General features: G+C 36.0%; 1 protein-coding gene across 4 annotated transcripts in view; it reads right to left on the reverse strand.

Annotated features, from left to right (window-relative positions):
• LRCH1 (leucine rich repeats and calponin homology domain containing 1) overlaps positions 1-12,059 on the reverse strand; it is a 191,299-nt gene that overhangs the window by 25,352 nt on the left and 153,888 nt on the right. For 2 of the 4 annotated variants that reach the window (XM_058548179.1, XM_058548177.1), the window contains exons 15-17: positions 11,402-11,474; positions 8,408-8,512; positions 1,011-1,120 (exon numbers count right to left, since the gene is read on the reverse strand). In XM_058548179.1, the coding sequence (XP_058404162.1) occupies positions 1,011-1,120; positions 8,408-8,512; positions 11,402-11,474 (288 nt within the window). The remainder of the gene's footprint in view (positions 1-1,010; positions 1,121-8,407; positions 8,513-11,401; positions 11,475-12,059) is intronic. The other 2 variants (XM_058548176.1, XM_058548178.1) reach the window with 1 other exon arrangement.

Consider the following 12,059-nt stretch of genomic DNA (forward strand, 5'->3'; position numbering starts at 1 on the left):
ATTTAGCTTTAATTTTATTTACAGGATGCATCGCTCATTTGTAGAACTCATTGCCACCTGAAATTGTATATTTATTTGTTTCCTCCTTATTTACTACCTCTCCCCAATAGACTATAGGCTTCAGGAGAGCAGGGACCTTTTTGCTCTCTCCTATATCCATCACCTAGAATACCTCCTGGCACAGAGCGGCAGTCCATCATGATTTGCCAATGAAAGGAGAAGATGTAGCATAAAATCTCTCTCCTCCAAGAAGCTTCTTATATTCTTCCAGTTCATGGCTATGGTATTTCTCTTTGAACATATAGAATTTATGTAGCAATTCATGATGTGCTGCCTTTAATAACTAACACCAATGTGTTCTGTGGCAACTGACCCTTGTACTGTTATTTGACCTTCCATATATGTATGTGTGATCTCCCTAACTAGATACCAAAACCATGAGGGTAGACAAGACCTACGGAGTGTCCATTAGGAACTGTGTGGAAACAGAAAGACAACAAGAAACAAGACAGCCATTGTCCCTGCCATCACCAAGCTTAAAATCTTCCCTGGCGTCCAGCACAAGACTTCATCCTTGGTACGAACTCAAACAGTTTGCCTATTAAATTATTGATTAAAAAGTTCTAACCAGTTTGGGGTACAAAGTAAGGATAACTATAAATATCTTTAAATTAATGGTATATTATTATTAAGCAAATGAATAAGTGCATCATTTTAAAGGAAACTTGAACTGAAATAATACTAGCTTTTATACATCTGTATTAAGTATTTCTACTTACATGATCTCACATACTCCTCAAAACCCCACTAAGGTAGAATTATTTTTTTAATACATGAAAAAACTAAAACTCAGGGATGTTAAGTGACTTGCCCAATATCAAACAGTCAGTAGGTGACTTGGGTTTGAAACTAGGTCTCTTTGCAGTGCTTCAAAGTCTATTTTTTAAAAATACAGGATGCTGTTTCAACTCTGAAAATGATTATTCAGTCATGGAATGTTTCTTGGGTACCTCACGGAGTTGCTCCACCAGCTCTTTCTCTTCTCTCATCTGTTCCATTTTCCTCCGAATTGTAAACTGTGGGTCTATAGATTCCAAATTTCTCTGAGGTCTTAGAAACACTATAATAGAGAGGAAAAAAGAGCCTTTATGGAATGCCTAGTACAAGTTGCCATTTAGGGCTATTCATATTTAATTTAAACAAATGGTTTCTTTATTTATCTCAAATAATTTATTTACCACTCACAGAAACAAAGAAATTCTGACTTCACATGAAAACCTTGATTTGAATATTCTAAAGAAGATTATATTTTAAATTATCCTGGGTTGTGTGGACTAACAAAGGCTGCATCTTTTGGAATAAACTGAATCCAGGAAAGGATTGTCATCCTTGGTACCATTCCAGACGACTTCTCTGACGGATGTCCCCTTCCTCTCATTTTTCCACAGTTTTCATTCTAAGTTTTCATTTACACTCAAGGTTTCACCATCCTTTCATTAAATTCAGATAATTTGTTTCAAATAAGAAGACTTAGAATTGCTTTACACGTTAAAAATAAGCACAGGTTAATAATATTGTTGGCTAAGATTTTTTATAAGCCTGGGTTAAGAACTAAGTGATGACACATAGGGTTACATATTTGAGTGCGGAGTGGAAAAATTCTGACTTCTATCACGTCACTGACACTGTATCCAAAAAGTCAGCTCTTCAGAGATGACCATAGACTCCTTTTAGAAAAGTTGGCAAGATTGGAGGCAGTTTAAGAAATCATTCTTGGCTTCAGGTCCTTAAAATTACAACCTCCAAGAATAGCAATGAACAGTGGCGCTCCCTCTGAAAGGAGTTAGGGCTCTGGCTCCAGAGAAAACGTCAGCTCTAAATCTCTGACGGATAACATCTTTTAATGACTAATAAACAAAGTATAAAATATTCTATACACGGCAGAGTGATTCTAGCAAGAGCTTTAATCAATTTTTATTATGACACAAAGCCCAGGGCAGATTTAAACTTGAATTGTTTTCTTCCTTGAGAATTTTATCCTATTAAGACTGTCAACTTTCCACGAGCACCAGAGGGGGCAAAGAGCTGAGAAGCTGTATTTGGATCCCCCTGTCCCATAGACTTTCAGATTGTGTGTGTGGTTTTTTGGGGTGGGGCAGGGGGCGGTGGGGGAGCCCTTCAAGAAATTTTGGGCAGAGAACTCCAATTTTAAAAATCAATACCACAGAGAAGGCTGCACTGACATACTGCAATCCTAGTAGTTTCAATCACCATATTTTAAATAACGTAGAATAAGACGACTATGCAACTTCTATTCTATTCTGACAAACACATTTCGTATGAGCCACCCTAAAAGCTATTTCAATTTACTGGTTTTTTAAAAAAATTAAATATGGTTTACAGACATACTTCAAATAAAAAAAACTTATCTACTTCATATAATCAATTATCCCATGCTCAACCAATTACATCATTTTAATCCCAATTTGTATCTTTGGACCTAAGCACCTTAGGAAATGACCTGCACTATACTTCTCACATCTCAATATTTTCTTTCTAAATCAGTTGTAGGATATTTGAATCAGCATTCGACACTCTATGGAAGACCAGAAAGTTGACACATCTTAATAAACCCTTGACCTTAACAAACCCTTAATAAACCCTATGATCTAATGCACATAACGCCTTCTGGAACCTCAGAGAGGAGCCAGCCTGGGGCCTGGGCCTCTGACTCAAGCCACCCAGGGAAGTCACAGGCAAAAGGAGCCAAAGGCATGTCACTGAAGGGCTGTCAGCAAGACCACAAAAACCAAACCCTCAGGAAGTGAGACCAATTGTTTCAAAAATAAATGCGAGGCTGCCAAAGGAAGAAGGGCAAAGTAACCCTCTCGGCAGGGAGAGATGAGAAGTTTACAGAGCAAAGGGAAATGAGGAAAAGCTGGACAAAATAGAAGCACAGAAGAAACTGAAAATGCATTAAATTTGCCTTTACACCATATTGAGTCAAACAAAAAAATCTACCCATTTAAACATAGCAAGCAGAAGAGATATATATTAAAATGTAAAATCTAGAAATAATCCACACCCCCAAAGAAAAGAAGACAATCAAATTTACCAAAAAAGTCAAGGAATGTGGACAGAGTTGAGTAATACACACAGTAGCCAGCAAGGGGCGCCCCAACACTGTTTAAACAAATGGAATGTTTTCTTTGGAGGTTGTATTTTCCTTTGCCTTTTTTCCAGGGGCAATCTTATCTAAAACTGCATGTTTAATATTTCCAATATGTTTTTATTGGCAGATATCTTTCTGAATATGAAACTATCAGGAAGTTAAACCAACCGTGAGCTTCTGTTTAGCAGCACACAATTCAAGCATCTACGCCTTGTTAGAGCCCTATGTGAGGTAACAAGATAACGCAATGGTGTCTGGGTTTTAATTTCCTGGCACTGCTTTTCATCTTAACTTCCTTTGCATCTTAAAAACACAAAATGCCTACTTGGATATTTGTTCTATGAATGTTAAGCAATCGCAAAGTGTTAAAATACATCTGAACTTTTTAAAATGAACACTTCAAATGTACATAAAATTACTGGAAACCATGACTATAATACTACAAGTTTTCTAAATGGATTAATACTGTGGAATACCTGAGAATTTAAAACAAACTCTTTAGGCTAATAATAAATCTACAGAACACATAAGTGTTTTCTTATTTTGCTGGGTTTGTTAGGACAGAATAAATTTAATGGAACCATTATGATAGCTCTGATTATATTACCCAGTTTTTTTTTTTCTTTCAAGTTATATTTAAATAATAAATACAGTGACCAGCCTGGGTCAAAGCTTCAAGAAACCGATCTATGGAAGAATTATTCTGGTTTTTCCTTAATTTCATATCACTAAATCTCAAGAACTTTCTCACTTAATTCAAGGCAATAAATGTTTAACTTGAGGCTACAAGACCATGTTAAGAAGAGCCGCAACACTAGCACCTGTTTTCCAAATCAAATGCCACCTTGACTATAAGTGTAGATATGAAGAAATAAAGAGAGTACAGAGAGTGTGTCCACGAGTGGCTGTGCGTGTGTGTGCACGTGCACAGATGCATACATGCCTAAGGAGTAGCAAAAGACAAGGAGGTAGGTGATTTAAGACGCAGGAAAAAATTAGTCTTACTTAACTGTTTAATTACTATATATCAAACAAACAACATTCAAAGAATGAAAAAGACAATTTGCTGATGTTTGTAATTTATTTAGCAGAAGAGACAAATTTCTAAGCAAAGACTCCGCAGGGAATGATGAATATGTTTATGCAGATTATCAAATTCATTCTTGCAGGTACAGGTGAAATTCCACTGATTTCCCCATTATCTCCACCTCTTCCTTCACTCTCCTCATCCTTATCCCAGACCTGGGAGTGATGTATCTGGTACAAACGTACAAAATTTTTTATCTGCGTCTCTCTCAATGCACTCACCACTTTGTCTTACAGTGTAGACCTGTTTCTCTCCATTAAGACTCTGTAAGAGTTTAAGTCTGTTTCCAATTTGTACCTCTACCTGTGCCCCACACAGCAATTTGTTGGGTGAATAAATGAAACAGGTGTTTCAAAAACTACTTCATTCAAAGACCAGTCTATTTGGAGAGTATCTTTGCAGAGATTACCCTACCCTGATAATCAGTCATCTGAATTTTTTCCTGTCATGAAAAATCTCCTAAAGCTTAGTTCCCAGGTCTAAACACATTAGACTCTGAAATAAAAGTTCCATGAAAGCAGAGATCTTGTCTGCCTTTTTCAGAGCTGTATCCATAGTAACAAGCATCAGGCCTAGCACATAGTAGGCACTCTAGATATTTAAGGATGTGCACAAGAAACCATTTCTCTAATTGTTGTAAGAATATCTTTTAGTAAGCAAAGAAAGCCCACTGCTTTAAAAATTGCCTGAAATGTTACTTAATTATGTGAAATGCATTCTTCATATAGAAATTATCAGTCTATATTACTAACCTTTATTACCTAAATTTAACTCAATGAGAGGAGATTTCTTCTCTGTGGATACATGAAGTTTTGAAATTTAGCTCTCAGTTTCTCCCTGGAAGTTAAGAACGTGGACTGGGTGTGATGTTTAAGATATACAAATTCAAGGGCAGCAATATGGTGGCTTTGAAAAATTATCATAGGCTTTAGATCCAGGCTAACGTGAGTTAGAAATCTGACTAGCTCATTTATTTATTCCCTTCTGGTGTCCAAATATGAATTACATAAATTGTCTGCCCTCGAAATGCTCAAATTCCTCTCTATGGTCTTGGGCAATTTACTTAAGTGGCTTTCACCATCTTGAACACAACATAAAATCACTAAAAAATAACCAGGCCTAAGACCCCATCCTACACCAAATAAATCAGCATCTCTGACTGTGGGGTATAGGCAGCTTTGGTTTTAAAAATTTCCAGGTGATTCTAATATGAAGCCAGAGTTAAGAATCACTAAAACACCCCTCACGGCCTCAGTATCCACATTTTTGTAATGGGGAAAATAATACCTATAAGAGCAAGATTATGGTAAAAGTTAAAGAAAATGCCTGTAAACTGGCCCCAAATGGATATGTCCATTCATTCATTCTCCAGTGATAATTTAAAGATCAATTTTAAATAAGTATAAATTAGCATCCACCAATTCATTGCAAATGGAAAATGATTCAAAAGAAGATAAGAACAGTTTTAACTTCAAAGCAAAGGGGAAAATGACAGAAAGATGCAGAGCAGTAAGAGAGCACAAAAGAAAGAACAGAAGTGAAGTTTTCAAGTTAAGAATGACTTGAAGTTAAGCTGTCCCATCCAGTCTCAGGGATGGATAGATCTACACACACACTTTCGAATCCTCCCCATTTAGCAAGAGGCAGAACTCTGGGGACTGTGGGAATTCAAAATCCCAAGGACCTTCTAGCCAGTTTGACATTTTTCAGCTTCTTTGCAGAATGAGTTTTAGAGAAAATGGGGAATTTAAAATGAGATCTATTTGGAACAAAATATTGGAAAGAATTTAAACAAAGGGGAATTTTAATACAAAGCGAGACAGAGAACAAGGAATAAAAATGCCAACTTTACCAAAAATAATAACTAAAGACTATAAATGAAAGGCAATTTACATTATGCTGGGTTGAGTTGGTAATAAGATGCCATTTATTTACAAAGGTTGGGATAGCTGCGGATATTGGATAATGGAGAAAATATGAGGAAACAAAACTGATGTGGTCATCAGCATTACATGCCAAGAGAGGCCACTGAATAGGATCTCCTGCTTAAGAGGAATCAGCAAGAACCACCAAAAAAAGCAGGCTGCATTCCTCTTGCAACAGTCTCGTATACTTGTGGATGCAAACAGTGCAGCTTCATTAACTTAAAAAATGTGTTAGAAATGTATGCAAATCAAAAGGCAAGGTTTGGCACAAAGAGAACAAAGACTGTATATAAAAAAATCAGATCTGGGAACCTGCACAAATATTTGTAAAGATGATTTCTGCACAGAAAATGATCTGTCGCCCGGGGCATATTGCAGACAAACTGCAGACAGGGAAAAATGACAGCCACCAACTATCTGAAGTGACTGACTGAGCCACATGAATATTGAAGACAATCCCTTTATTGTTATCGTGGTATAGCATAATAGTTACATGTGAATCCCTGGAATTTTCACTCTTATAAAAAATACCAACTAAGTATTGTAAGGTTATTGTATTTTCAGAAAGAGTTTTCACAAGGATTATTTTCTATGGAAATCTTAGAATTTTTAATAAAAAGAAGGCAATCTGGCTCAGGAGCTTGCACAAAGAGTCCTCAAGAAAGAGCCGTATAGAATGAATGTAGCTACGGTAGGAGGCAGGGCCCTGGGTGTGGCCCCACCTCAGGTCACCTCACTGTTCTGGTTCTAGTTGGTTCATCTATAAAGACAGAAATGCTACTGCTACACAAGACGCCTAGATCTTTCTCAGTTTTAAAAAAAAAAAAATTCCTTTGGATTCAGATATCACTCCTAAGGAAATACCAAATCATACATAAATCTTTCATTCTAGGCTTTATTTCCTTTAAACAACATCAGACCCATAAATAGCCATGCTCTCTGAAAAACAAAAATGCCTCTCTCCCCTTTTTCATTTTTAAGTAAAAGAACAGTTTATCAAGAAAGTTTCCATTTAGCCTTGTTCTATTTCCAGAATTTAAAATAGGATGATATAAGGAGGGACTTTTGTTTCATTGTTGTTGTTTAATCATACTTATTTTCAGTTAAAAAATTTAGAAATCTGAAATAATAAAATTCCTTTTATAACTAACCTAACAAAACATACATTATCCTTCTACATAAGGAAATTGGAAAAACATTTTTGGTTGAATTTTAACCAGAAATCACAACAAATGTTTTAAATATATATTTTCTATGTATTACATATAACATAATTATATAAAAAAAATAAGTATTATTAGAAAATATATCTTCCTATTGTGTTTTTATTGTGGTTATACCTCACACCTCACTTCTCTTCCCTATAAATCATACTCTGTTTCATTTCACATTACTTTTATCACTCTGTATCTTGAAATAAAATGTTTAAAATCCGAACTAACATTAGACGAGAATGGAGATTCAGATACACATGGCACATAGATCTAAATAATTATATTTATTTATTTTCATCTCTTATGCTATTTAAAATATTTAATGGCATGAAATTAAAAGATATCCACATTAATCCTAGCTAGGTGTCCTCAATTTTTTATTTGCACATTTGATTCTCAAGCCAAGATACTATTTCTGAATATTATATAGACGAATTTATGCTCAAAAAGATAGAAGGTATCAGAAGTCAAAATGTACAAATAATTTGCAAAAAAAAATTAAAAAGGTTAGAAAGGATGTGATTTCTCTTCATTTTTAGAAGTTTCTCAGTATTAACATTATTTTCAGTGCACCACTCTAGGATCAGCCATGGAACAACATCTTAATTACCTTAAAAATCTCATATGGTAAGACAGATAATAAAAGCTCAAACTCTAAAAGCATTTAGTTTAGATACAGGAGCAAGCAGAGATAATCCAAATGTGCAAACCCCAAATTTTTGTAAACAAGCAAACAAACCGAAAAACCAAAGCAGAAAAGGCAGAGAAGAAATTATTGTAAAGTCCTCATAAAATTCAGAATAGTCAAGATAATTAAATGTAGTTTGACAAACTGCTAGAGCACAATCCACATGCACTTTTCCAGACTTTAGTTTAAGGTTTACTCATGATTTCTTCTGTCAGGCATGCAGTTGAGTACACTCTATCTTCAGCTGCACAGAAATGACTGTTCAGTATATTCATTGGCTTATTAATGAGCACATTGAAGTATAGGTACAAAGCCACCTACCATTGTCACTGTCTCCTTCAGATGGAACACTGTAGCTAGAGTTGTCCCATGTTTGTGCCTGTGTAAGTTTGTTGAAGGAGATAGGAGGAAGAGTGAGGGCGGGGTCTGCAGGAGAGCGAGAGAGCCAGTCCGCGTATAGTTGCACAAGGACCCAGGAAAAACCACAGGGGCAGCAGCATTTCACAAATGGCATAAGATTGTATGGAAATGAAGCGAATTTCATATTATGGAATTTAATTTCAAATGTACAATATAGGAGCAGAATGAAAGATGGCGCATGGAATAAAAAGAATGATAAAAACTGAGTGTTAGTACTTATCAATCATATACTCTGCATGCAGTTAATATTGTTAATCTTAACAGTTCTGCAAGCCCAGACTTAGAGTACTAATGAATCATGTCAGCAGGAAGAGAGAGTGCCCATAGATGATGCAGATAAAACACAAGAGACCTACCAGATACCTTTCCAAAGATCTTCTACATAACAATTTTAGCAAATGTGATTCACACAAAAAATTTGGCTACATAGGCAAAGCTTAATATGTGTAAATATATCTATTATTTAGAAATAAAACTATTATAGAATCAGTGTTGACCACTCATGAATTTTTTTCCCAAGGCGATGTAACATTCCTCTTTAAAGACATCTGTGAGTCTAGCAACAAGCTTTACTGATAGCTGAATCCAGCCAACCTCAACCCTTGACACACACCTCTCAATAACGTCTTCAATACTGATCAGTATAAAAACAAGTTTCGACACTAGTAGAGTCTCTTTCACAACAAACCTAATTAACCAATAGATGTCAGTCAATTTCAAGCACTTCTGAGTTGGTTATTTATAAAACGATAATATCTCTTTTTTTTGCACTAAAAATCCATAGAGTAATTTTATATGTTTAGGAAATATCTACACAATTTTTATTCAGTGATAAGGCAGGACCAGGAAAATAAATGGACACGGTTCTAGGAATGAATATTTGGATATGTACAGTTGTCTTGGGAGGAAAACACAGAAGAGAAAAAAAATGTTTCTTTTGAAGAAAACTATCAGCCTGCTTTAAGAATCTAAATTCCTATTCCAACTTGCTAATATGAGTAGTCTGTTTTTATCTGTAACACAGAAGTCACATAAATCTATATACTTAACTTTAAAATAAAAATTGTCATTCAAAAGTTCCCAAGCTACTCAATCAAAAAGACTTTCTATCTTTTTAAATCATTGATCTTCAATTAAGATTACTATATATATTTAGCTGGAAAATGTGAAAAATACATACTGTAATATTTTTAGATTACTAAATAAAATGAAAAAAATTCCCAATACATAATGCTAGTTTTAAAAAGTTCCAACACGCCACTTGATGTTCCTGAAGATAAATCAGCCTTATTTATAGCAATTGAACTCCGCAAAGCTTTCCACACTAGAACAATTTCCACACTGGTTAGTCAGCGTTATAGAAAGGTTGGAAGCTTGGAGAGGAAATTATCTTTGTTTTCTGCTATTCAAAATAGTCCATTTATTTTTCACCACTACAAAGAATTTGAAATGGTTTACCAGTGCAAGTACAATATTGATAAGCCGAGTTTGGACTCCATAAAAGGAATAAAAAAGTCACTGAGACAATTTTACAACTGAATTGCAAAGATGCACATTCAAAAGAATATTGTTCTTTGACGATCCATTCACCTTTTGATTTGTCCAATTATGGAATATTTTAAAATTATGTAAAACTGTCTATAAGGATTAGAAGAAAGTCAATAGCCCAATGTGACAGCCTCAGTGTGTAGAAATAACTCTCCTGGCGGGCCAGCACTAAAGGCACGGATAAGATGTGCCCTGAGTGGCCTCCACTGCTCCCAGCACACACCTGAGACGTGGAAATGGAAGCCTGGCCCAGGGCCCCAGCCCAGAGCTGGTTGAATATGCCCAGTTCCATACACGAGGAGGCCAGTCATTTGACTTCTACTTCATGCGCTATTTGGTTTTCCATAAAACACCTACTAACCCTTGCCACACCCAAACATTTTCTCAAATGGCTTTGTCTTATAGCCCATTCAAAATGCTGGGAAGCCATTACACCCGGCCACGTTACTCATCAGTCACCTTGCTCCCAAAGTGAAAAATTTCCTATAAAAGAAGCAGCTTTGTTTTTCTCTATGGTTACCCTTTTTCAAAATATACACATGTATAACTTCTACTGTTGCCAAAATGCTTTATTGAAAAACCCAAGAACATCTGAGTTCTTTAATAGCTTTTGCTTGAAAGTGTCTGAGTCCTTTCTTAGCACTTAGAAGCATGAGAAAGACCAAAGAATCAAAAGTATTAAAACAAAGGAGGACCTAAAAGAAGGTAGACAGTACTAGAACTTAAAGTACATGGAGAAATCAGAAGAACTGAATTTTTCTGTACACAGTCCTTCTTTTGAAAATCAATAGTTATTTTGCACATAGCTATAATTTACTTTTGTGACTATACTAACAGTAAATTAAAAGAAAGTAGGTGATAGAAGCAGAAAGGCTTTTTTTTTTTTAAATGACTCCTGACCACTCATGTGAGCCCTGAAAAGATCACCCTGTTATATGAGTAAATACACAGACCCTACCAGGCTCAGAAAGCAAATGAGGCACGTCTCAGAAGGTAGTCACCCTCCCAGAGACCTGGTAACCCAGAAGGAACCATGGGGCAAAGGGGTAGCTATTTTATCTTCCATGGGTAAGAAAATTCAACACAATATATCTTTTCCACTTACATATCGCACCACCTTTTTCTCTTTGCTCTGATTCAAAATAAGGTAAGATAATCCATTACTGATAACATAGGTTTAACAGCCTCCAAAATCTGGCCCCTCCAAGCCGTAGCAAGGTTCTGACGCCAGGACTCCAACTCCCCAGAGTGGACAAGGATTGTCACACTATAATGTATACTTTTAAAAGGCTAAAGAGAAACTACTGAGTTGTTTACAAGTGTAAGAATGCTGAGGTTTTAATTTACCTGATCGAGGCTTCAGGCCAAATGGAGCTGTGCTGTTGGTGGTGGGAGAGATTGCAGGGGAGTTCTCTCTAATCTGTGGTGTGAGAAGGAAAGGAAAATTTTAAAAACCCGAAGCAGCACTATGCATACTTCTCTACGTTCAAGGATTATAATAAAACCACGACCTTTCTGCATTTGCTGCTATGTGATGAAGTCCTGGCTAAAAAATATGATAATACGTGCATCTTCAAATGCTTCAAGTAGCACAATCAACAGAATGTTGTTTGGGGGAGATCCATCCAATTTCTTATTTGCTCATTACAAAAATATTTTACAAGCACGTGAACTGGCCACTCTTCTCTGCTCCAGCATGGGTGTGTGCAAGCGCGTGTATGCACACACAAGCACACACTCACATCCATCTCACACAGGGCACATCTGATGGAGAATCTCATAACACAATGAGATGAGGAAACAGATAACACTGAACAGATGTCTCATCTTCAGGGAAACCACACACTGAATCATTCATGGATAACAAGACATTCAAAATGTTGCCTGTTTGAGCTATTTTCACTCTGTTTTCTATAAAGATGTTCCCACATTTGGTTTTCAAAATATACCTTATAAAATTAATCTTTAATTATGGATAGGAGCAGATAGGGCTCTGACAGCTAAT

Source organism: Diceros bicornis, chromosome 9, assembly GCF_020826845.1.
Source record: "Diceros bicornis minor isolate mBicDic1 chromosome 9, mDicBic1.mat.cur, whole genome shotgun sequence".
Taxonomy (NCBI): Eukaryota; Metazoa; Chordata; class Mammalia; order Perissodactyla; family Rhinocerotidae; genus Diceros; species Diceros bicornis.